The sequence below is a fragment of the Leopardus geoffroyi genome, chromosome C3 (genome assembly GCF_018350155.1).
Source record: "Leopardus geoffroyi isolate Oge1 chromosome C3, O.geoffroyi_Oge1_pat1.0, whole genome shotgun sequence".
NCBI classification, from domain to species: Eukaryota; Metazoa; Chordata; class Mammalia; order Carnivora; family Felidae; genus Leopardus; species Leopardus geoffroyi.
In genome coordinates this window covers 135839915-135858668 of record NC_059338.1, presented here as the reverse complement: position 1 = coordinate 135858668, position 18754 = coordinate 135839915, and the positions used below count along the sequence as shown (strand labels likewise).

Genomic DNA, 18754 nt, shown 5'->3' with positions numbered 1-18754 from the left:
ACTAAGGGCCACTGAAAAGCCAGGATGTAGGGTGGTTATCTTACCATGTATTACTTTCATGTTGCTGTTCTATTGCTATAGAGAAAATTACCACAAACTTACCAGCCATTTACCATTTCATAGTTCTGTAGGTCTTAAGTTCAGACACAGTTGACTGGATTTTCTTTTTTTTTTTTTTAATTTTTTTTTTCAACGTTTATTTATTTTTGGGACAGAGAGAGACAGAGCATGAACGGGGGAGGGGCAGAGAGAGAGGGAGACACAGAATCGGAAACAGGCTCCAGGCTCTGAGCCATTAGCCCAGAGCCTGACGCGGGGCTCGAACTCACGGACCGCGAGATCGTGACCTGGCTGAAGTCAGACGCTTAACCGACTGCGCCACCCAGGCGCCCCTGGATTTTCTTTTCAACGTCTCACTGGGCTAAAAGCAAAGTACCAGCTGGGCTGTAGCTTCATTTGGACCTCAGGGTCATTTTCCAAGCTCAGATGGGTTGTGGCAGAATTCAGTTCCTTATAGTTTGTAGGACTGACATTCCCATATCCTTGCTGCTTATCAGCTGGGGGTGGCTTTCATCAGGTAGGGTCAGTAGCATTTCTTATCACATGGCTCCCATGGATGGTTCACAACTTGGAAGTTTGATTCTCTTTTGAGACAGCAGGAGCACTTCTTTGACTTCTCCCTCCATGAACAGCTAGAGGAAACACTCTGCTTTTAAATAGCTCATCTGATTAGGTGAGGCCCATCTCAGGTTATCTCCCTTCTGTCTCTCAGGGAGATTACTATTCCATCACATTCACAGGCTCTGGCCACACTCAGAGGAGAGATTATGCAAGGTGGATACACCAGTGGGTAGAAATCTTGGCACCACCTTGGAATTCTGACTACCACACTGTGTTTTAGGGAAAGGAGGCAACTAAAAGCTCCCCTCCCCTTGGAGGAGGTGCATGGAGTGGGGGGTGTGAGCAAAGGAGCTGTTAACAACAGTACCAATTCCATCCCATCAGCTCCACAGGGCACAAGATGACAGACAGTCATATTCTTTGTTGTCTTCCGGCTGCTTTCTTTGCCTGGCCAGAATTGCTGTTTTCAGTGGTGCAAGTGGATCACTCGATATCATTTGAATTTAAAATGACATCCAGTTAGCATGATGCTTTTAGAAAGAAATTTAAGCTCAGTGCTCTAATCTCAGCCCCATAAAACTATTTCTTTAATAAAAATAAACAAATGTGCAGAAAAAATTAACACAGCAGGCCTGAATCTGCTGTTGTTAGGTCTGCTTACAAGTTTGGCCATTAGCTGGCACCTGGAAATTTAGGGTGGTAGGATACCTCCTGAAATCTAAGGAGTGGCTCATGCACACCCAGACTGCACAAACTATATAGTTCATGCCGAACACCTGCTTTGCTTTGGAGAATCCGGAATTTTGGTATGTGCTTGGCAGAGGGGGCCTACATGACTAGGCCCAATAAAAACCCTAGACACTAAGTCTATAATGAACTTCCTTGGTGGACAATATTTCACATATGTTCTCACAACTCCTTGTTGGGGGAATTAAGAACATCCTGTGTAACTCCACAAGGAGAATCTTCTTGGAAGCCTGTGCCTGGTTTCACCTGCATTTCATGTCACATGCTTTTTCTCTTTGTAGGTTTTGCTTTGTATCTGCTATAATAAATCATAGTCATGAGTAGGATTATCAGCTGAATTTAAGTCTTACAAATTTCTGAACCTGGGGGTGGTACTTGCAACTCAAGGAATAAAGTAAATGAGAACATGACCGTGTGCACATTGAGTCGAGGCTCCATGGCCCAGCAAAGTTGGCCTATTCCTCTCCATTGAGAAAATGATCAGAGTCAACAGATTAGAGGCAGGAGGCAGGAAGGCTTCACATGGGTTCTAGAGCGTTGGGCACTGTCTAGATGTGTGCTCCAACTCCACACTGTGACCCAGGGCAAGTTACTTAACCTCTGTCTTGCCCAATTTCTTTAGCTGTAAAACAGCAATAATAGTATCCACCTCACAGAGTTGTTCGAAGGGGACAATTTATACGAAGCATGTGGACTTGGGGCTGGCACATAGTGCCTAAGAGGGGCTGGATTCTCTGTGGTGTGGAGCCGCTAGAACATCAACATTCTGGTATTAACCCCTGTTCTTCCCTTCAACTCTGCTCCCCTCTTCCTCACCAGCCCCCTCTCCTTCCCTCCCTTTAGTTGTCCTCTAAAGCTCCTTTGCATCCAAACCATGTCCCCTACTCCCTACTTCCTTTCTTCAAGGACTCAATGAACATATACAGCAATTTTTTTTTAAGTGTTTACAGAAGTGTGTCCAGAAAAGGGCACAATATCATGTATTCTCAGTGTTCAGTCTGACCTATGCTCAATATCGTTTTGTTCCATCTACTATGATTTACAAGAGATTTTAAGTAACCCTCCCAGCCCTCACTGATGTAATTTTATTGCTTTTGATAATGACATGGGATCATCACATATGTAACTATGCAATTTCATTTTTATAACTTTGTAAGGCCTCCCATGTAAATACATTTACAAATGGGGGGAGGAATCGTTTCACAGATGTTTTCTCCCAAAGTTTGGTTAAGCATATTTGTTCCATGAAATACTGGACTCCATGATGTAAAGTGGCTATTTTCCCGATAGTGTATCTAAAACACAATTTTAATGGAGACAGAAAATTCTATTTGAAAGCTGCTCTGCTTCTTTGCAAATGTTAAGTCCCTGGTGGGCTGTTTAGGTAGTGTTGAGATATTGCTGCTGAAAAGACTATAGTGGGGTTGATGATCATACATGACCAGAGGAAAGCTTGTGTCAGTATCCTGAAGCAGAAATTCCTTTGAGAAGATGAAGTTTAGGACATGCCTGGAGAGCAGTCTCTGGTATTGGATACAATCACAACAATTTGGGGTGAGCTCCTGCATTTTCACTCTGAGCCCTCGTCATGAGACCCAACATTAAGTTGGACAGTGCATATGTAAAAGCTGGGAGTGAGGAGGAAGGAAAGAAGGGGATAAACTCAAAGTTCCAAACTTCATTTGCAAGTGCGTTCAATATTTGAAGGAAAGATGTCAAAGGGAAACATCAAGTCAAAAAGACAAGACCGAAAGTTCGATAACTGCATCTCATGAAGACACAGAGTCTATCCCTCCTCTCTCATCTCCCTAACACCTTCTCCAGGTAGCATTGTCCTGCAATCATCCAGGACATGTGCTTTTCTATCCCATATTGAAGATTAATGAGGCCTTCTTGGTAACCTGATTTGCTATCCATTAAAATGAAGCTAAACCACTACATATTTTGCGGTCTTGCCTTTGTTCTTCATAGGCATAGACAAAAAAGCCCATCACCGCACTTCTCATTATAACTTTTTAAAGCTAACACTCAATTATATGCAATAATATGGAGATGAGAAATTCTCTAACTCTAAAATTCACAAAATTCATCAAAGATTGAATAATCAGAGCCCTTCAACCTTTGCCAACAGAATTTTCTAATCAGACCCACTGAAACATACCAAAATTAATTAACTTGAATTTTTCAAAAATTTTCCTCACTTCTGCTTGAAGTTTTAATTAAAATGAAGTGTAGATGATCAGCAGGAAAATTTTAAGAAGGAAAAGTAAAAGTGAAGCTCTAGAAAATTATAAACTAAATTTACCTATTCATTAAAAACAACAAAAAACATTTACTGAACTTGTAGGATATTCCTGACACTGACAATACAGCAATGAAAAAATAGATAAAAGCTCTCTCACAAAGCTTACATTCTACTAAGGGAGATGGAAAATAAATGAACCCATAACTAGGTAATGGGTCAGATAGGTCATATTTTGAGTAACCTTAATTTATTCTTTAAAAGCTCTTTCAAGTTCTCCCTTAGCATTTTCTTCCCTTGGCTAATAAACTCCACTTACTCAATTCCTGTAGCAAAGCCCTGTAAACACATTATAAGCATTATAAGTGAGTGGACGCTTTTTTACCTTAAGTTGGTGGTACATTTTCTTCAGTGCATTTGCTTCTTCTTCTGTACTGGGAATAAGTCTGATCACCTTATCACTATAAGAAAGGGGAAAAATTGTGTTATTAATCTTTCAAAACTAAAGATTTAGCCATCTCTATCTGCTTGCTTTTTTAGCAACTACGTTTGCAATTAAGAAGAGAAATAGCAAAACTGTGGACTAGATTGACACCAGCAATACCTGGACCAGCAGGTATTTTATCCAGTTATTGTTACTCTCTGATCACATTGGTCTTTTTTCCCCCCGCCTTAGAACTATTTATTTTGGGGCCCCTGGGTGACTCAGTCAAACAACTGATTTGGTTCAGCTGAGATTATGATCTCAGGGTTCAGGAGTTCGAACCCCATGTGGAGCCCTGTGTTGGGCTCTTTGCTGCCAGAGATGGAACTGCTTGGGATTCTCTCTCTCCCTCTCTCTCTGCCCCTCCCCATGCTCATGCACATGCTCTCACTCTCTCTCTCAAAATAAACTTCAAAAAATAATAAAACTATTTGTTTTTTAATCAGCTTTTGAAAATTACAAACTCACACTTAAGCAGAGAAAGTCCAAAAACACAGGGACAGGGGTAACAGGAGCAAGGATTTTCATGAATAGCTCAGAGAAGATACTAAGAAAGCAATTTCTGATGACAGAGGTAAAAGCACTCTTTAAAACTTAATGCTGAGAAGGAAAGTGACTTTCAAGAAGAGAATTTATGAAAGCCATAGAACATGGAACATTTCTTCTGATTTGGATTCTTCCCACTGAGAACAGTAGAGAGAAGCCCATCTCTATGGGCCACCTTATTTCTGCAGTATGGAGCTTCCCAACTGGCATGGGGGGACAAATTAGAGAGCCATCAATTGTTCAGGTGTCCCACAAGATGCTGATGGCTATAAAAACTTTTAAGTGATAAAAACTTAAAATTGATTTTTACTGCCATTAAAATTGTACCAAAGCTGAGATGATATTTGAACACTCTAAAATTTCTTTCAGTAAAGATCCTGAATTGTCTGAGAAGACTAGATGAGTCATTCTCTATAGCAGTGACCTCCCCACAAGGTATGTCAAAGAGGTATCATTATATCATGATGAGGACAGGTTGGAAATCACAGCTCTAGTATATAATAATCACAACTGCTCAATGTGTTTTGCATATAGTTATTTATTAATGGCTGGTATAAAGAAGATCATTGAGAGCAATTGATTTCTCAATAGGTACAACCAGAATATTTTTCATAACCCTTTATAGCATTTTACAATGACTGAAGATAAAGAGTATTAATACCATATATACATGTACATATATATACATACAGCACAAAACAACAACTCTAGCAGTTGACCCACAACTTACCTCTCCAGCCTCAAAGGTATACTGGAACAAGGATAGAACTGGCATATTTTTCTATGATTTTACTACTTAGATGAATAGCCGTGTTCAAGGCTAGGTAAGATTAATATGGAGGTCATGAGACCCCAAGGGAGACTTCCAGATTTGTTGGAAAATTATTCTTTAGGGCTATGTGTTCATTTCCAATCACTTTAGCTTTGTTATCTCAAATGATCCTGTTATACCTTCTTTAGGTCTATGAATTAAAAGGCCCTTGGTTGATAATTTAGTATGTTTTAGGCACCACTAACCTAATGTCACTTAGGTTTCCTCAGAACCACACAAAACCACCTCTCAGTATCAATGTCATGCAGTCTATTTTCCCAGGAAAAAATACAAGTACAGGGAAAGAAAAAACCAAGTCATTGTGAAGCAGTTCCAAACATGACTTTGTAATTTAAATTTAATCCACACCTTTTCTCTTTCATTTCTGGTACACAGTTCTCTGTCCTTTATTTTTCCTGGCTTCATCATATTCTGGCCTCTCCCACCTGACCCAATATAATTCTTGGCAGAGAAAGGCAACTCCGCTGGGTGATATGGTTGTTTTTGAGGGATGGACCACTTGACAGCTTGCTGAAAAACACCTCCATCTGGGCCCTTATCACCTCCTCAAGAGTGCAAAGAAAGCAATCTGAAGCTGTTTTACAGCCATAGGAAGATTTCTTTTTCTTAAATGATGGATAATTCAACCTGGCAATTGGTTCTTCTCCTGTGAGATGGGAGGATAAAAGGATAAAAGATGACCACTCCTGGGACTATTTAATTCTGAGAGAGATTGCTCAAACCCAGCTTTATCACCTTTATCACAAAAAGTTCACTTCATCATAACTTGTAGAAATTCTCAAGTGTGACTTGAGATATGTGTTTATTACTATTTGATTACTTATCAGAGAAAAAGGAGAATAAGGAAAGTTATTTAGGAAAACCCAATAAATTTCATATATTTTAAACCCGTAAGTTTTATTACACTACCCAGTAACCGAAACCAACAAGAGTGCTCTATTCAGTGTGCAAAACTAAATGCCCCCCCCCCCCGCCCACCCCAAATGCCCCACTTGCTCAACCAAATAGCTTACTCTCCCTAGATCTGATAGCTAGTCTTTTTTGAAGTGGCCAACAATAATCCAGTACTACAAACAGGAAGGTTTCAGAATGTAAAGTAGCTCCTGGAACTCAGAGGAAAAACTAGCTAAACATAACCATTAAAGATGGTTGGAGAGGCTTTCCTTAGAACTGATTTTTTTTCAACCACTAGGTGGCAACATCAATTTAAGACCCCCTTTGCTACCCTTTGGGATTGAGAGAAATCACAGGTCTGAATAGGGGCTGAGGTTAGAGAGCTGACTGGGTATGCACATGTGTTTGTAAATCGGGTATTTCAAGCTCAGGAAATCTATATAGTTTACTTAGAAAGCATAGGCACTTTCAATTTTAAGTATGTCATATAGAGGCAGGATATTCCAGACAGCTAATTGCCAAGCAACTCTATATTCACTCATGATATACTTCAATTTTGCCCCTTACCTTCCAGGACTAATTAAGTTATGTTGCTACAACGCTAGCACCAAGCTGCAAGTTGATCACTGATCCTTATGTACAGTAGCAACCAGAGGAATATTAAACACACTTAATGTAAAAAGCATTATTAAATGCATAATAAGAACATACACATCAAGAAGAGTATTTAGCAAAAGAATACCTTCTCTACCTTTTTACAATCTTCCTGGACTTCAGTTTCCTCATCAAAGGAGTGAGCAATGAATTAACTCATTTTCCTTTTCAAGTTCTAAAACTATGCTGCTCAAAGCTGATGCCTACCATATTTATTGCTATGCCTTGACTGCAACTCCTATGGGAGAAAGCCTGTTTTATGGGCAACTGGAGAGTCCACAGACTCCTTTTGAAAGACATAGATCTGAAACTCCAGGTATTTCCTCCTGGATCTTGGCATAAACTTTCACAATTAATTCCATTATTAAACTCTGAGTTTCTTTGTAAGTTATAGAGCCAATTTATAAATCTATGCTTGTAAAAATAAATCATAGCAGATACAAAATAAAATTCCCCTCCCAGTTCTCTTTCATTCCAACTCTCCCATTGTCCCCTAGTGGCCACTGTTAATTTTTCTGCGATTCATTCCTGGCTGTCTTGCATTTACACATGGGTATATTCACATACGATGGTTTCGTAACATCTCATAATTTGCTTTTAATTTTCACTTAATATGCAACTTTTAAAACACTTTTTAAAATAAACAGCTGGACTCTATGTGTTACTGTTTTATTTTGGAGTTTTAGGCCTATATTCATAAGGGAGACGTTTTAAAAAATAAGCTTTTTATAAACAAACATGTTCTTTTTGAATTACTTTTTGATTTTTGGTATCATTAAAAGCTAGCCTCACAGAATTGGAAATTTCCCAGCTTTGTAATATGCCTTGACAACTCAAATGGCACAGAAACTGTGTCCCTGATTGTTTTGTAGAATACACCCATAAAGTTACTCAAGGTGAAACAAACTCTTTTTGACAGTTTAGGGTGAGATATCTACCTTCTGATCTCTTAAGTGGATATTGGTCTATTCAGTTGTCTTCTGGGCTTTTTGAGTTAATTTTGCTAATTTACATTTCCTGAAAAACTTATATAAGATAAACTTAAAATGTCTTATATTTAAGGCATCTTATCTTCATCTGTAGTTTTGTCCCTTTCTATGTGCTAATTTGTGATTTTTACTTTTTATTATTTTAGAAAGAGAGAGTGCACAAGTGGGGGAAAAGGGAAGAGGGGTAGAGAGGGGTAGGAAGAGGGAAAGAATACCTTAAGCAGGCTCCATGCTCAGCAGGGCTCAATCCCAAGACCCTGGGATCATGACCTGAGCTGAAATCAAGAGTCAAAGGCTAAACCAGCTAGGCAATCCAGAAGTCCCTGTTTGTGATTTTAAATAAAAATTCTTCAGACTTGGGTGTCTGGGTGGCTCAGTTGGTTGAGTGACTGACTGGCTCAGGTCATGATCTTGCAGTTTGTGAGTTCGAGCCCCGCATCGGGCTCTGTGCTGACAGCTCAAACCCTTGAGTCTGCTTCGGATTCTGTGTCTCCCCCTCTCTCTACCCCTCCCCTGCTTATGCTCTGTGTCTGTCTCTCAATAATAAATAAATGTTAAAAAAAATTCTTCAGACTTTCTAAGAATTGTTTTCTAAAAAAAAAAAATCTTTCTAAAAATTGTTTTTTTAAAAAAAAAAATCATTGTTTTGGGGTGCCTGGGTGGCTCAGTCAGTTAAGCATCTAACTTCAGCTCAGGTGATGATCTCACAGGTTGTGGGTTCAAGCCCCATGTCAAGCCCCTCTGAGCTGTCAGCACAGAGCCTAGAGCCTGTTTCAGATTCTGTGTCTCCCTCCCTCTCTCTCTGCCCCTCCCCTCTTCACACTCTGTCTCTGTTTCAGAAATAAACATTTAAAAAATAATCATTGTTTTTGTCAACAAATTGTTTTTTGTATGTATATATTTTCTACTATATGAATTCTGTCTTCTTTAGGTCTATTTTGTTACTCACGTTTTAATAGGTGAATAATATTCCATTGTGTGTGTGTGTATATATACACACATCAATTTCTTTATCCATTCATTCATTGATGGACACTTAGTTGCTTCACTATCTTGGCTATTGTAAATAATGCTACAGTAAACATGGGGTACAGATACCTTTATGAATTAGTGTTTTATCTCTTGATAAACACCCAGAAGTGGAATTACTGGATCATATGGTAGTTGTAATTTTTAAGGGATCTCCATACTGTTTTCCATAGTGGCTATACCAGTTTATATTTCCATCAACAGTGCACAAGGCATTCTTTTTTTCCACACCCTCACCAACATTTATGGTTTTGATAATAGCTATTCTAACAGAAGGGGAGTGATATTGCATTTTGGTTTTGATTTGCATTACCCTGATGATTATGTTGTGCACCTGTTCATGTGCCTGCTGTCTATCTGTACATCTTCTTTAGAAAAATATGTATTTAGATCTTCTGCCTATTTTTCAGTTTTTGGCTATTGAGTTGTATGAATTCTTTATTTCAGATACTAGCCACTTATGGAACAAGTGATTTGTAAATAATTTCCCCCATTTGGTAGGCTGCCTTTACATTCTGTGATGGTTTTCTTTACTGTGCAGAAGCTTCATCTCATGTAACCCCAACTTGTTTATTTTTGCTTTTGGGGTCAGATTGAAAAATCATCACGAAGGGCTATGTCAAAGGCCTTATTCATTATGATTCCTTCCAGGAGTCTTATGATTTCATGTCTTACATTTAAGTCTTTAATTCACTTTGCATTAATTTTCACGTATGGTGTAAGATAGTGGTCCAGTTTCATTCTTTTGCATGTAGCTGTCCCGTTTCCCAGCCTCATTTATTGAAGAGATTGTATATTTCCCATTGTATATTCTTGGTTCTTTTATCATAATTAATTGACCACATAGGTGTAGGTTTATTTCTGGGTGCTCTATTTTGTCCCAGTGATCTGTGTATCTGTTTTCATACCAGTGCCATTCTGTTTTGATTACTACACCTCGGTGGTGTACTTTGAAATCAGAGTACGATACCTCCAGCTAAGGTCTTATTTCTCAGAATTACTTTGGGCTCTTTGAGGGCTCGTTTTATACGATTTTTAGGACTGTTTCTTCTATTTCTGTGAAAAATACAATTGGCATTTCAATAGGGATTGCACTTAATCTGTAGATCACTTTGAGAAGTATGGACATTTTAACATTATATCTTCCAATCCATGAGCATGGAATGTCTTTCCACTTGTTTCTTAATTCTTTCATTAAGGTCTCAGTTTTCAACATACATCTTTTACCTCCTTGGTTAACTTGATTTCTAGGTAATGTATTCTTTTTGATGCAGTTGTAAAATGGGATAGATAATCGTGGTTTTTAGTTTCTTTTTATTAAAGAGTTATTTTGAAGGATGTCAAAAAATTTTGTCTATTAAAAATGCTTAATTATGTTAAATTTGTCATTGCTAAATTTGACAATTTTTTTTTAATTTTTTTTTTCAACGTTTATTTATTTTTGGGACAGAGAGAGACAGAGCATGAACGGGGGAGGGGCAGAGAGAGAGGGAGACACAGAATCGGAAACAGGCTCCAGGCTCTGAGCCATCAGCCCAGAGCCCGACGCGGGGCTCGAACTCCCGGACCGCGAGATCGTGACCTGGCTGAAGTCGGACGCTTAACCGACTGCGCCACCCAGGCGCCCCAAAATTTGACAATTTTTGATAGAATTTTAATATGCTTACTATTATTTTGGATTTGTCAGTTTAATTTAAAAACTCTTAATTCATGTATTTTAATGAGTAGCTATAAATATTAATGACTACTCTATCTTCTGAATGGAATAAAGCTTTTATTTTAAAATGTTTCTAGAAAATCCTTCTATGGCTCATTTAATACTCTTAAAATTCCTTTCTTGCCAAATGATTGGGACAGTTTTGCCTGTATCTTTCTTATGCTTCCCCCCCCCCCAAATATGGTTCTTGCAAACATAATACTGAATTGTAAAAAATTTAACTAGTAAGATTTTTCTGACTTTTAAGTGGAGAATTTTACTCATTCCCATTAATTATAGTACCTAATGTGTGATTTTTTTATAAATTTAATATGCATAAAAACATAAGGCACATACATTTTCTAGCATTAACACACTTTTACAAGAGATGGAGGTAAGATGGCAGTGTAGTAGGGGGATCTTGCACTTGCGTCATCCCTCAAACACAGCTAGGTAATTACCAAATCATTTTGAACATCCAAGAAATTTATCTGAGGACTGTGAGAACAAACTGCACAGCTACAAGGAGAAATTAGACCATATTGTGGAAGGCAGGAGGTGCAGACGTGATTTGGGGGAGAAAAGAATCATGGGTGCTGCTGAGGGGAGGGGGCCCTGATTATGGAGTGGGGGGAGAGATGCGTAAGGGATTGCATAGGAAAAACACTTCTCTCAAACCACTGACCTGGAAAATGAGACACTGATTATCATGAGCTTTTATGAGCAGCAGAGCTTAAAAAATGAAGTTTTAGAAGTCAGCTCTGTGGCAGGTGTAGAGTCTGGCAAGCATAGGGGTGCTTTTGTGGAGGAAGAGGGTAGAAGCCTAGGAGTAGACAGTGTGGTCTGAGGATACCCTGGGTGGCACTGGGAAAGACAGTTCCCCGTCTTAGAGTACATTTGGTAGAGGTTAACTGCATCTCAGGGGACAAGAGAGACAATGGGTGCCATCCCATTGCTCCATTCATCCGCATAGGAGCAGAGACACCTGCTGAGGGTAGCTAATCTAGACACCAGCTTTTTGTTGTGCTTTACCATAAACTCCAAGCCCCTGTGAATTCATGCAAGTGCCCTTCTGGGAAAAACCAGCACCGGCCACAGCATGACAAGACCTTCCCCCAGAGGATCAGTGTGGGTCTGCATCATGCCAGATCTAAAGTTTGGAGTTCTGAAACTCCAGTTTATCTCCGGTGTTCTGGAGATAAAACTCAGGTGCACTGCGCTGCCAGGTAGGCAGGTGGCCTGGACACAGGGTGAAGGTAGGAATCTGAAGTTTGTCTAGGACACACCAAAGATTGTTTGCTCTTCTGTGAAGGCTTCCCGAATGGTGGTGGGTGCAAACTCCCCTCTCCAAGGATGAGAGAGGGGACTAATGCCATTCCATCCCTGTATATCAGCACCAATAGACTTTAGTGAGCAGTACTGCTCGCACAGTGGAGATTTCAGCCACTTACACCAAGCCCCATCCCCTGCACTCTGCAGGGTGCTTCTGTACTAGGGCAACTGTGCCTGACAGCCAGAGCAACAGCAGTCCCCTCCCCCCAGAAGAACAGCACAAATCCCTCACATGCACAAAACCTACTGACCATAGAGTGCTGCAAAACTTCGTTCTAGTGGAAACAGGATCTAGCCTCTTTTAACAAGCAGACCAAAGTATAGCTCCTTAAAACTTGCCACACATGGGACAAGGTCCAAACACTCACCACTGTAGGCAAGGAGAAACTCTGCAGAGGACTGATCGGAGGGAAAGAGCAGCCAAAACGCAACAGCAGAGTACACAGAGCATACACCAGAAACACTTTCTGAAGTGCCAGGCCCTGGACAGTATAGGACCTCTTCTTAATATAGCTATTGCTCTCAGGAGAAGGAAACATAACAGGCTTTCCTAACCTAAACAGAATGCCAACATGGAAGAATTCATCCCGAAAGAAAGAACAAGAAAAGGTCATGGCCAGGGTGGTTCTAGTTAAAACAGGTAGAAGTAGGGGTGCCTGGGTGACTCGGTTGAGCATCCAATTTCAGCTCAGGGTCATGATCTCACAATTCATGGGTTCAAGCCCCTCATTGGGCTTTGCGCTGACAGCTCAGAGCCTGGAGCCTGCTTCAGATTCTGTGTCTTCTTTCTCTGTTCTTCCCCCTCTTGCACTCTGTCACTCTCAAAAACAAGCAAACATTAAAAAAAAAAAAACAGGTAGAAGTAATATGCCTGAGCTAGAATTTAAAACAATCAAAGATTCTAGCTTGGCTTGAGAAAAGCACTGAAGATACCAGGGAGTCCTTTAGTACAGAGATAAAAGACCTACAACGCAGATAGGCGGAAATAAAAAAATGTTTTAATTGAGATGCAACATTGAGTGGATATAATGACAAGGATGGAAGAAACAGGAACAAATTAAGTGATATAGAAAATAAAATTATGCAAGCTAATGAAGATTAAGAGGGAAATATATATATATTGGATCACAAGTGTAGATTTGGGAACTCAGCAACTCCATAAAGCATAATAACATTCATATCATAGGAGTCCCAGAAGAAGAGAGGGAAAAAGAAGAGAGAGAAAAGGAGGCAGAAGTTTTATTTAAGCAAAATATAGCTGAAAACTTCCCTCCTCTGGGAAAGGAAGCAGACATCCAAATACAGGAGGCACAGAGAACAAAATCAACAAAAGCAGGCCATCATCAAGATATATTGTAGTAAAATTTGCAAAATACAGAGATTAAAAAATCCTGGGAGCAGGAGAGAGAAGAAATCCCTAACTTCCAAGGGAAGACAAATAAGGTTCACAATAAATTGATCTGCAGAAACTCGGCAGGCAAGAAGGGAGTAACAGGATATATTCAACATGCTGAAAGGGAAAAATATGCAGCCAAGAATACTTTATCCAGCAAAACTGTCATTAATAGAAGGGAGACAGTTTCCCAAACAAAAACTAAAGGAGTTTGTGATCACTAAGCCAACCCTGCAAGAAATACTAACGGGGACTCTTTGGGATAGAAAGATCAAAAGTGACAAAGATAGAAAGGAACAGAGAAAATCTCCAGAAACAACTTAACTGGTAATACAATGGCACTAAATTCATATCTATCAATAATCACTTTGAATGTAAATGGGCTAAATGCCCCAATCGAAAGATATAGGGTACCAGAATGGGGTTTTTTGGGGGGCACCCGAGTGGCTCAGTCAGTTGAGCATCTGACTTCAGCTCAGGTCATGATCTTGCAGTTTGTGGGTTTGAGCCCTGCATTGGGCTCTGGGCTGACAACTCAGAGCCCGAATCCTGCTTCAGATTCTGTGTCTCCCCTTCTCTCTGCCCCTCCTATGCTCATGCTCTCTAATAAATAAACGTTAAAAAATTAGAAAAAAAAAGAATAGTTTTTTTTAAGACCCATTTATAGGCTGCCTATCAGAGACTCACTGTAGACCTAAAGACAATTACAGACAAAGTGAGGGGACAGAGAACATTTATAGGCTTTTTTTAAAGACCCATTTATAGGCTGCCTATCAGAGACTCACTGTAGACCTAAAGACAATTACAGACAAAGTGAGGGGATAGAGAACATTTATCATGCTAATGGACATCAAAAGAAAGCTGGAGTAGCCATATTTATATCAGAAAAACTAGATTTTAAACCAAAGACTGTAACAAGAGATGAAGAATGGCACTATATCATAATAAAGGATTCTACCCAATAAGATGTAGCAATAATATTTATGCCTGTAAGTTGGAAGCATGCAAATATATAAGTCAGTTAATCACAAACGTAAACTCATTGATAATAGTAAAATAATAGTAGGGGACTTTAATACCACACTTACAGCAATGGACAGATCATCTAAGCAGAAGATCAACAAGGAAACAATGGCTTTGAATGACACACTGGACCAGATGGACTTAACAGACATGTTCAGAAGATTTCATCCTAAAGTAGCAGAATACACTTTTTTTTAAAATCTATTTTGAGAGAGAGAGCATGAGCAGGGGAGGGGCAGAAAGAGATTAAGAATCTCAAGTAGGCTCAATCCCATAAACCACGAGATCATGACCTGAGCCAAAATCAACAGCCAGATGCTCAACCAATTGAGCCAACCAGGTGCTCCAGAGTACACATTCTTTTTGAAGCATATGTAACATGTTCCAGAATATATTACATACTGGATCACAAATCAGGCCTCAACAAATACAAAAAGATTGAGATCATACCATGCATATTTCTCTCTCCACAATGCTTGAAACTTGAAGTCAACGACAAGAAAAAAATTGGAAATACCACAAATATATGGAAGTTAAAGAACATCCTGCTAAAGAATGAATCAGTTAACCAGGAAATTAAAAAAGCAATTTAAAAAAAATGGAAGTAAATGAAAATACGACAGTCCAAAACCTTTGAGATGCAGCAAAAGCAGTCATGAGAAGGAAGTATGTACCAATACAGGTCTACCTCAAGAAGAAGGGTCCCAAAATTTCCTGCTCTAATCATTTTGATTTCTATTCTTCTGCTGACTTTGGGGTTTCTTTGCTGCTCTGTTTCTAGTTCCTTTAGGTGTGAGGTTAGGTTCTGTATTTGGGATTTTTTCTTGCTTCCTGAGATAGGCTTGGATTGCAATATATCTTCCTCTTAGGACTGCCTTTGCTGCATCTCAAAAAGTTTAGATTGTTGTGTTTTTTCATTTGCTTCCATATATTTTTAAATTTCTTCTTTAATTTTCTGTTGACCCATTCATTCTTCATTAGGGTGTTCTTTAATCTCCATGCATTTGGAGGCTTTCCAATTTTTCTCTTGTGATTGATTTTAAGTTTCATAGCATTATTACCTGAAAAATGCATTGTATGATATCAATCCTTTTTTTTTTTTTATTTGTTGAGGGTTGTTTTGTGACCAAGTATAGGATATATTTTGGAGAATGTTCCATGTACACTCAAGAAGAATGTGCATTCTGCTGCTTTTGGATGGAAAGTTCTCAATATATCCATCAAGTCCATCAGGTCCAGTCTATCATTCAAGGCCATTGTTCCTTTATTGACTTTTTGCCTGGATGATCTGTTCATTGCTTTAAGTGGAGTAATAAAGTCACCTACAATTACAATATTATCAGCAAGTTTGCTCAAGTTTGTGATTAATTGATTTATATATTTGGGTTCTTTCAAGTTTGGGGCACAAACATTTACAATTATTAGCTCTTCCTGATGGATAGATCACTTAATTATGATATAATGCCCTTCTTCATCTCTTGTTACACTCTTTAAAGTCTAGTTTGTATGATAGAAGTATGGTAAAACCAAAGCAGGAACATCACAATCCTGTACTTTAGCCTATACTACAAAGCTATAATCATCAAGATAGCATGGTATTGGCACAAAAACAGACACATAGACGAATGGAACGCAATAGAGAACCTACAATTGGACCCACAAAAGTATGGCCAACTAATCTTTGACAAAGCAGGAAAGAATATCCAATGGAAAAGAGACAGTCTCTTTAGCAAATGGTGATGGGGAGAACTGGACAGCAACATGAAGAATGAAACTGGATCACTTTCTTACACCATACACAAACTCAAAATGGATGAAAGAGCTAAATGTGAGACAGAAACCAAAAAAACCCTAGAGAAGAACACAGGCAACAACCTCTGTGTCCTCAGCTGCAGCAATTTCTTGCTCAATACATTTCCAAAGGCAAGAGAAATAACAGCAAAAATGAACTATTGCGACCTCATCAAGATAAAAACTCCTGCATTGCAAAGGAAACAATCAACAAAACTAAAAGGCAACTGACAGAATGGGAAAAGATATTTGCAAATGACATATTGGATAAAGATTTAGTATTTAAAATCTAAGAAGAACTTCTCAAACTCAGCACCCAAAAAACAATCCAGTGAAAACATGGGCAAAAGACATGAATGGACACTTTTCCAAAGATGACATCCAGATGGCCAACAGACATGTGAAAAGATGCTCAAAATCACTCATCATCAAGGAAATACAAATCAAAGCCACACTGAGATACCACCTCATGCTAGAGTGGCTAAAATTGACAACTCAGGAAACCACAGATGTTGGCAAGGTTGTGGAGAAACAGGAACACTCTTGAGCACTACTAGGTTTATCCAAAGGATACAGGAGTGCTGATTCACAGGGGCACATGCATCCCAATGTTTATAGCAGTGCTATGAACAATGGCCAAATTATGGAAAGAGCCCAAATGTCCATCAACAGACAAATGAATAAAGAAGATGTGGTGTGTGTGTGGGTGTGTGTGTGTGTGTGTATGTATATATATATGTATGTATGTATGTATGTATGTGTGTGTGTATATATATATATATATATATATGCATGCAATGGAATACTACTCAGCAATGAAAAAGGCAATCTTGCCATTTGCAACAATGTGGATGGAACTGGAAGGAATTATGCTAAGTGAAATAAGTCAGTCAGAGAAAGGCAGATATATATGTTCTCACTTAGATATGGAATTTGAGAAACTTAACAGAAGACCATGGGGAAGGGAAGGAAAAAAATAGTTACAAACCGAGAGGAAGGCAAACAATAAGAGACTTTTAAATACAGAGAACAAACTGAGGGTTGATGGAGGGGCAGGAAAAATGTGTGATGGGCATTGAGGAGGACACTTGTTGGGATGAGCACTGGGTATTGTATGTAAGGGATAAATCATGGGAATCTACTCCTGAAGCCAAGAGCACACTGTATACTATGTAGGTTAGCTAACAATAAATTATATTTTTAAAAGAATAAAGGAGCTATAAAAGAATAAAGGAGCTATAAAAGAATAAAGCCTAAAGTCAGAATAAGGGAAATAATAAAGATTAAAGCAAAAACAAATGATATAGAAACAAACCCCACTAGAATAGATCAATCAAACTAGGAGCTGGATTTTTCAGACTAAAATTGATGAACCTCTAGCCAAACTTGTCAAAAAGAAGAGAGAGAGGACCCAAATGGATAATCATGAATGAGAAAGAGAGATCACAACCAAAACCACAGAAATACAATTAGAAGAGAATATTATGAAATATTATATGCCAAAAAATTGTGCAATCTGGAAGGAATGGATAAATGCTTAGAGACCTATAAACTACCACAACTGAAACAGGAAGAAATTGCAAATTTTAACAGGGAAATTCCCAAGAAATTCTTACCAGAATTAATACTTTTTCTTAAACTTTTCCAAAAAGTAGAAATGGAAGGAAAACTTCCAAACTCATTCTAGGAGGTCAGCATTACCTTGATTCCAAAGCTAGGCAAAGACCCCACTAAAAAGGAGAATTACAGGTCAACATTCATTATGAACACAGATGCTAAAATTCTCAACAAGATGCTAACAAATAGAATTCAAGAGTACATTGAAAGAAATATTCACCACAATGGAGTGGAAAGTATTCCTGGGCTGCAAGGTGGTTCAATATTTGCAAATCAACGTGATACACCACGTTCATAGAAGAAAAGAACCATAGGATCCCGTCAACAGATGCAGAAAAACTTTTGACAAAATACAGTATCCATTCTTGTTAAAAAAGAAAGAAAAACTCTCAACAAAGTAGGGATAGAGGAAACATACCTGAACATCATAAAGGCCATTTATGAAAGATCTACAGCTACTATCATCCTCAATGGGGAAATCTTTTCCTCTATGATCAGGAACAAGACAGGGATATCCACCCTTACCACTGTTATTTAATGTAGTACTCAAAGTTCTAGCTTCAGCAATTAGACAACAAAAGAAATAGAAGGCATCCAGATCAGCAAGAAAGTAGTCAAACTTACTGTTCACAGAGGGCATGATACTCTACATGGAAAACCTACAAGACTCCACCAAAAAAATTGTTAGACATGATAAATAAAATCAGCCAAGTCACAGGATACAAAATATATTGCATTTCTATTCACCAATAATGAAGCAGAAATCAAGGAATCAATCCCATTTACAATTGCACCAAAACTCCTAAAATACCTAGGAATAACCCTAACCCAAAATATAAAAGATCTGTATTCTGAAAACTTTGA

At 38.7% G+C, this 18754-nt stretch overlaps 1 protein-coding gene across 3 annotated transcripts in view; it reads right to left on the bottom strand.

Moving 5' to 3' along the window:
• CPA6 (carboxypeptidase A6) overlaps window positions 1-18754 on the bottom strand; it is a 522469-nt gene that overhangs the window by 167366 nt on the left and 336349 nt on the right. For all 3 annotated transcript variants that reach the window (XM_045455003.1, XM_045455001.1, XM_045455002.1), the window contains one exon: window positions 3996-4071. In XM_045455003.1, the coding sequence (XP_045310959.1) occupies window positions 3996-4071 (76 nt within the window). The remainder of the gene's footprint in view (window positions 1-3995; window positions 4072-18754) is intronic.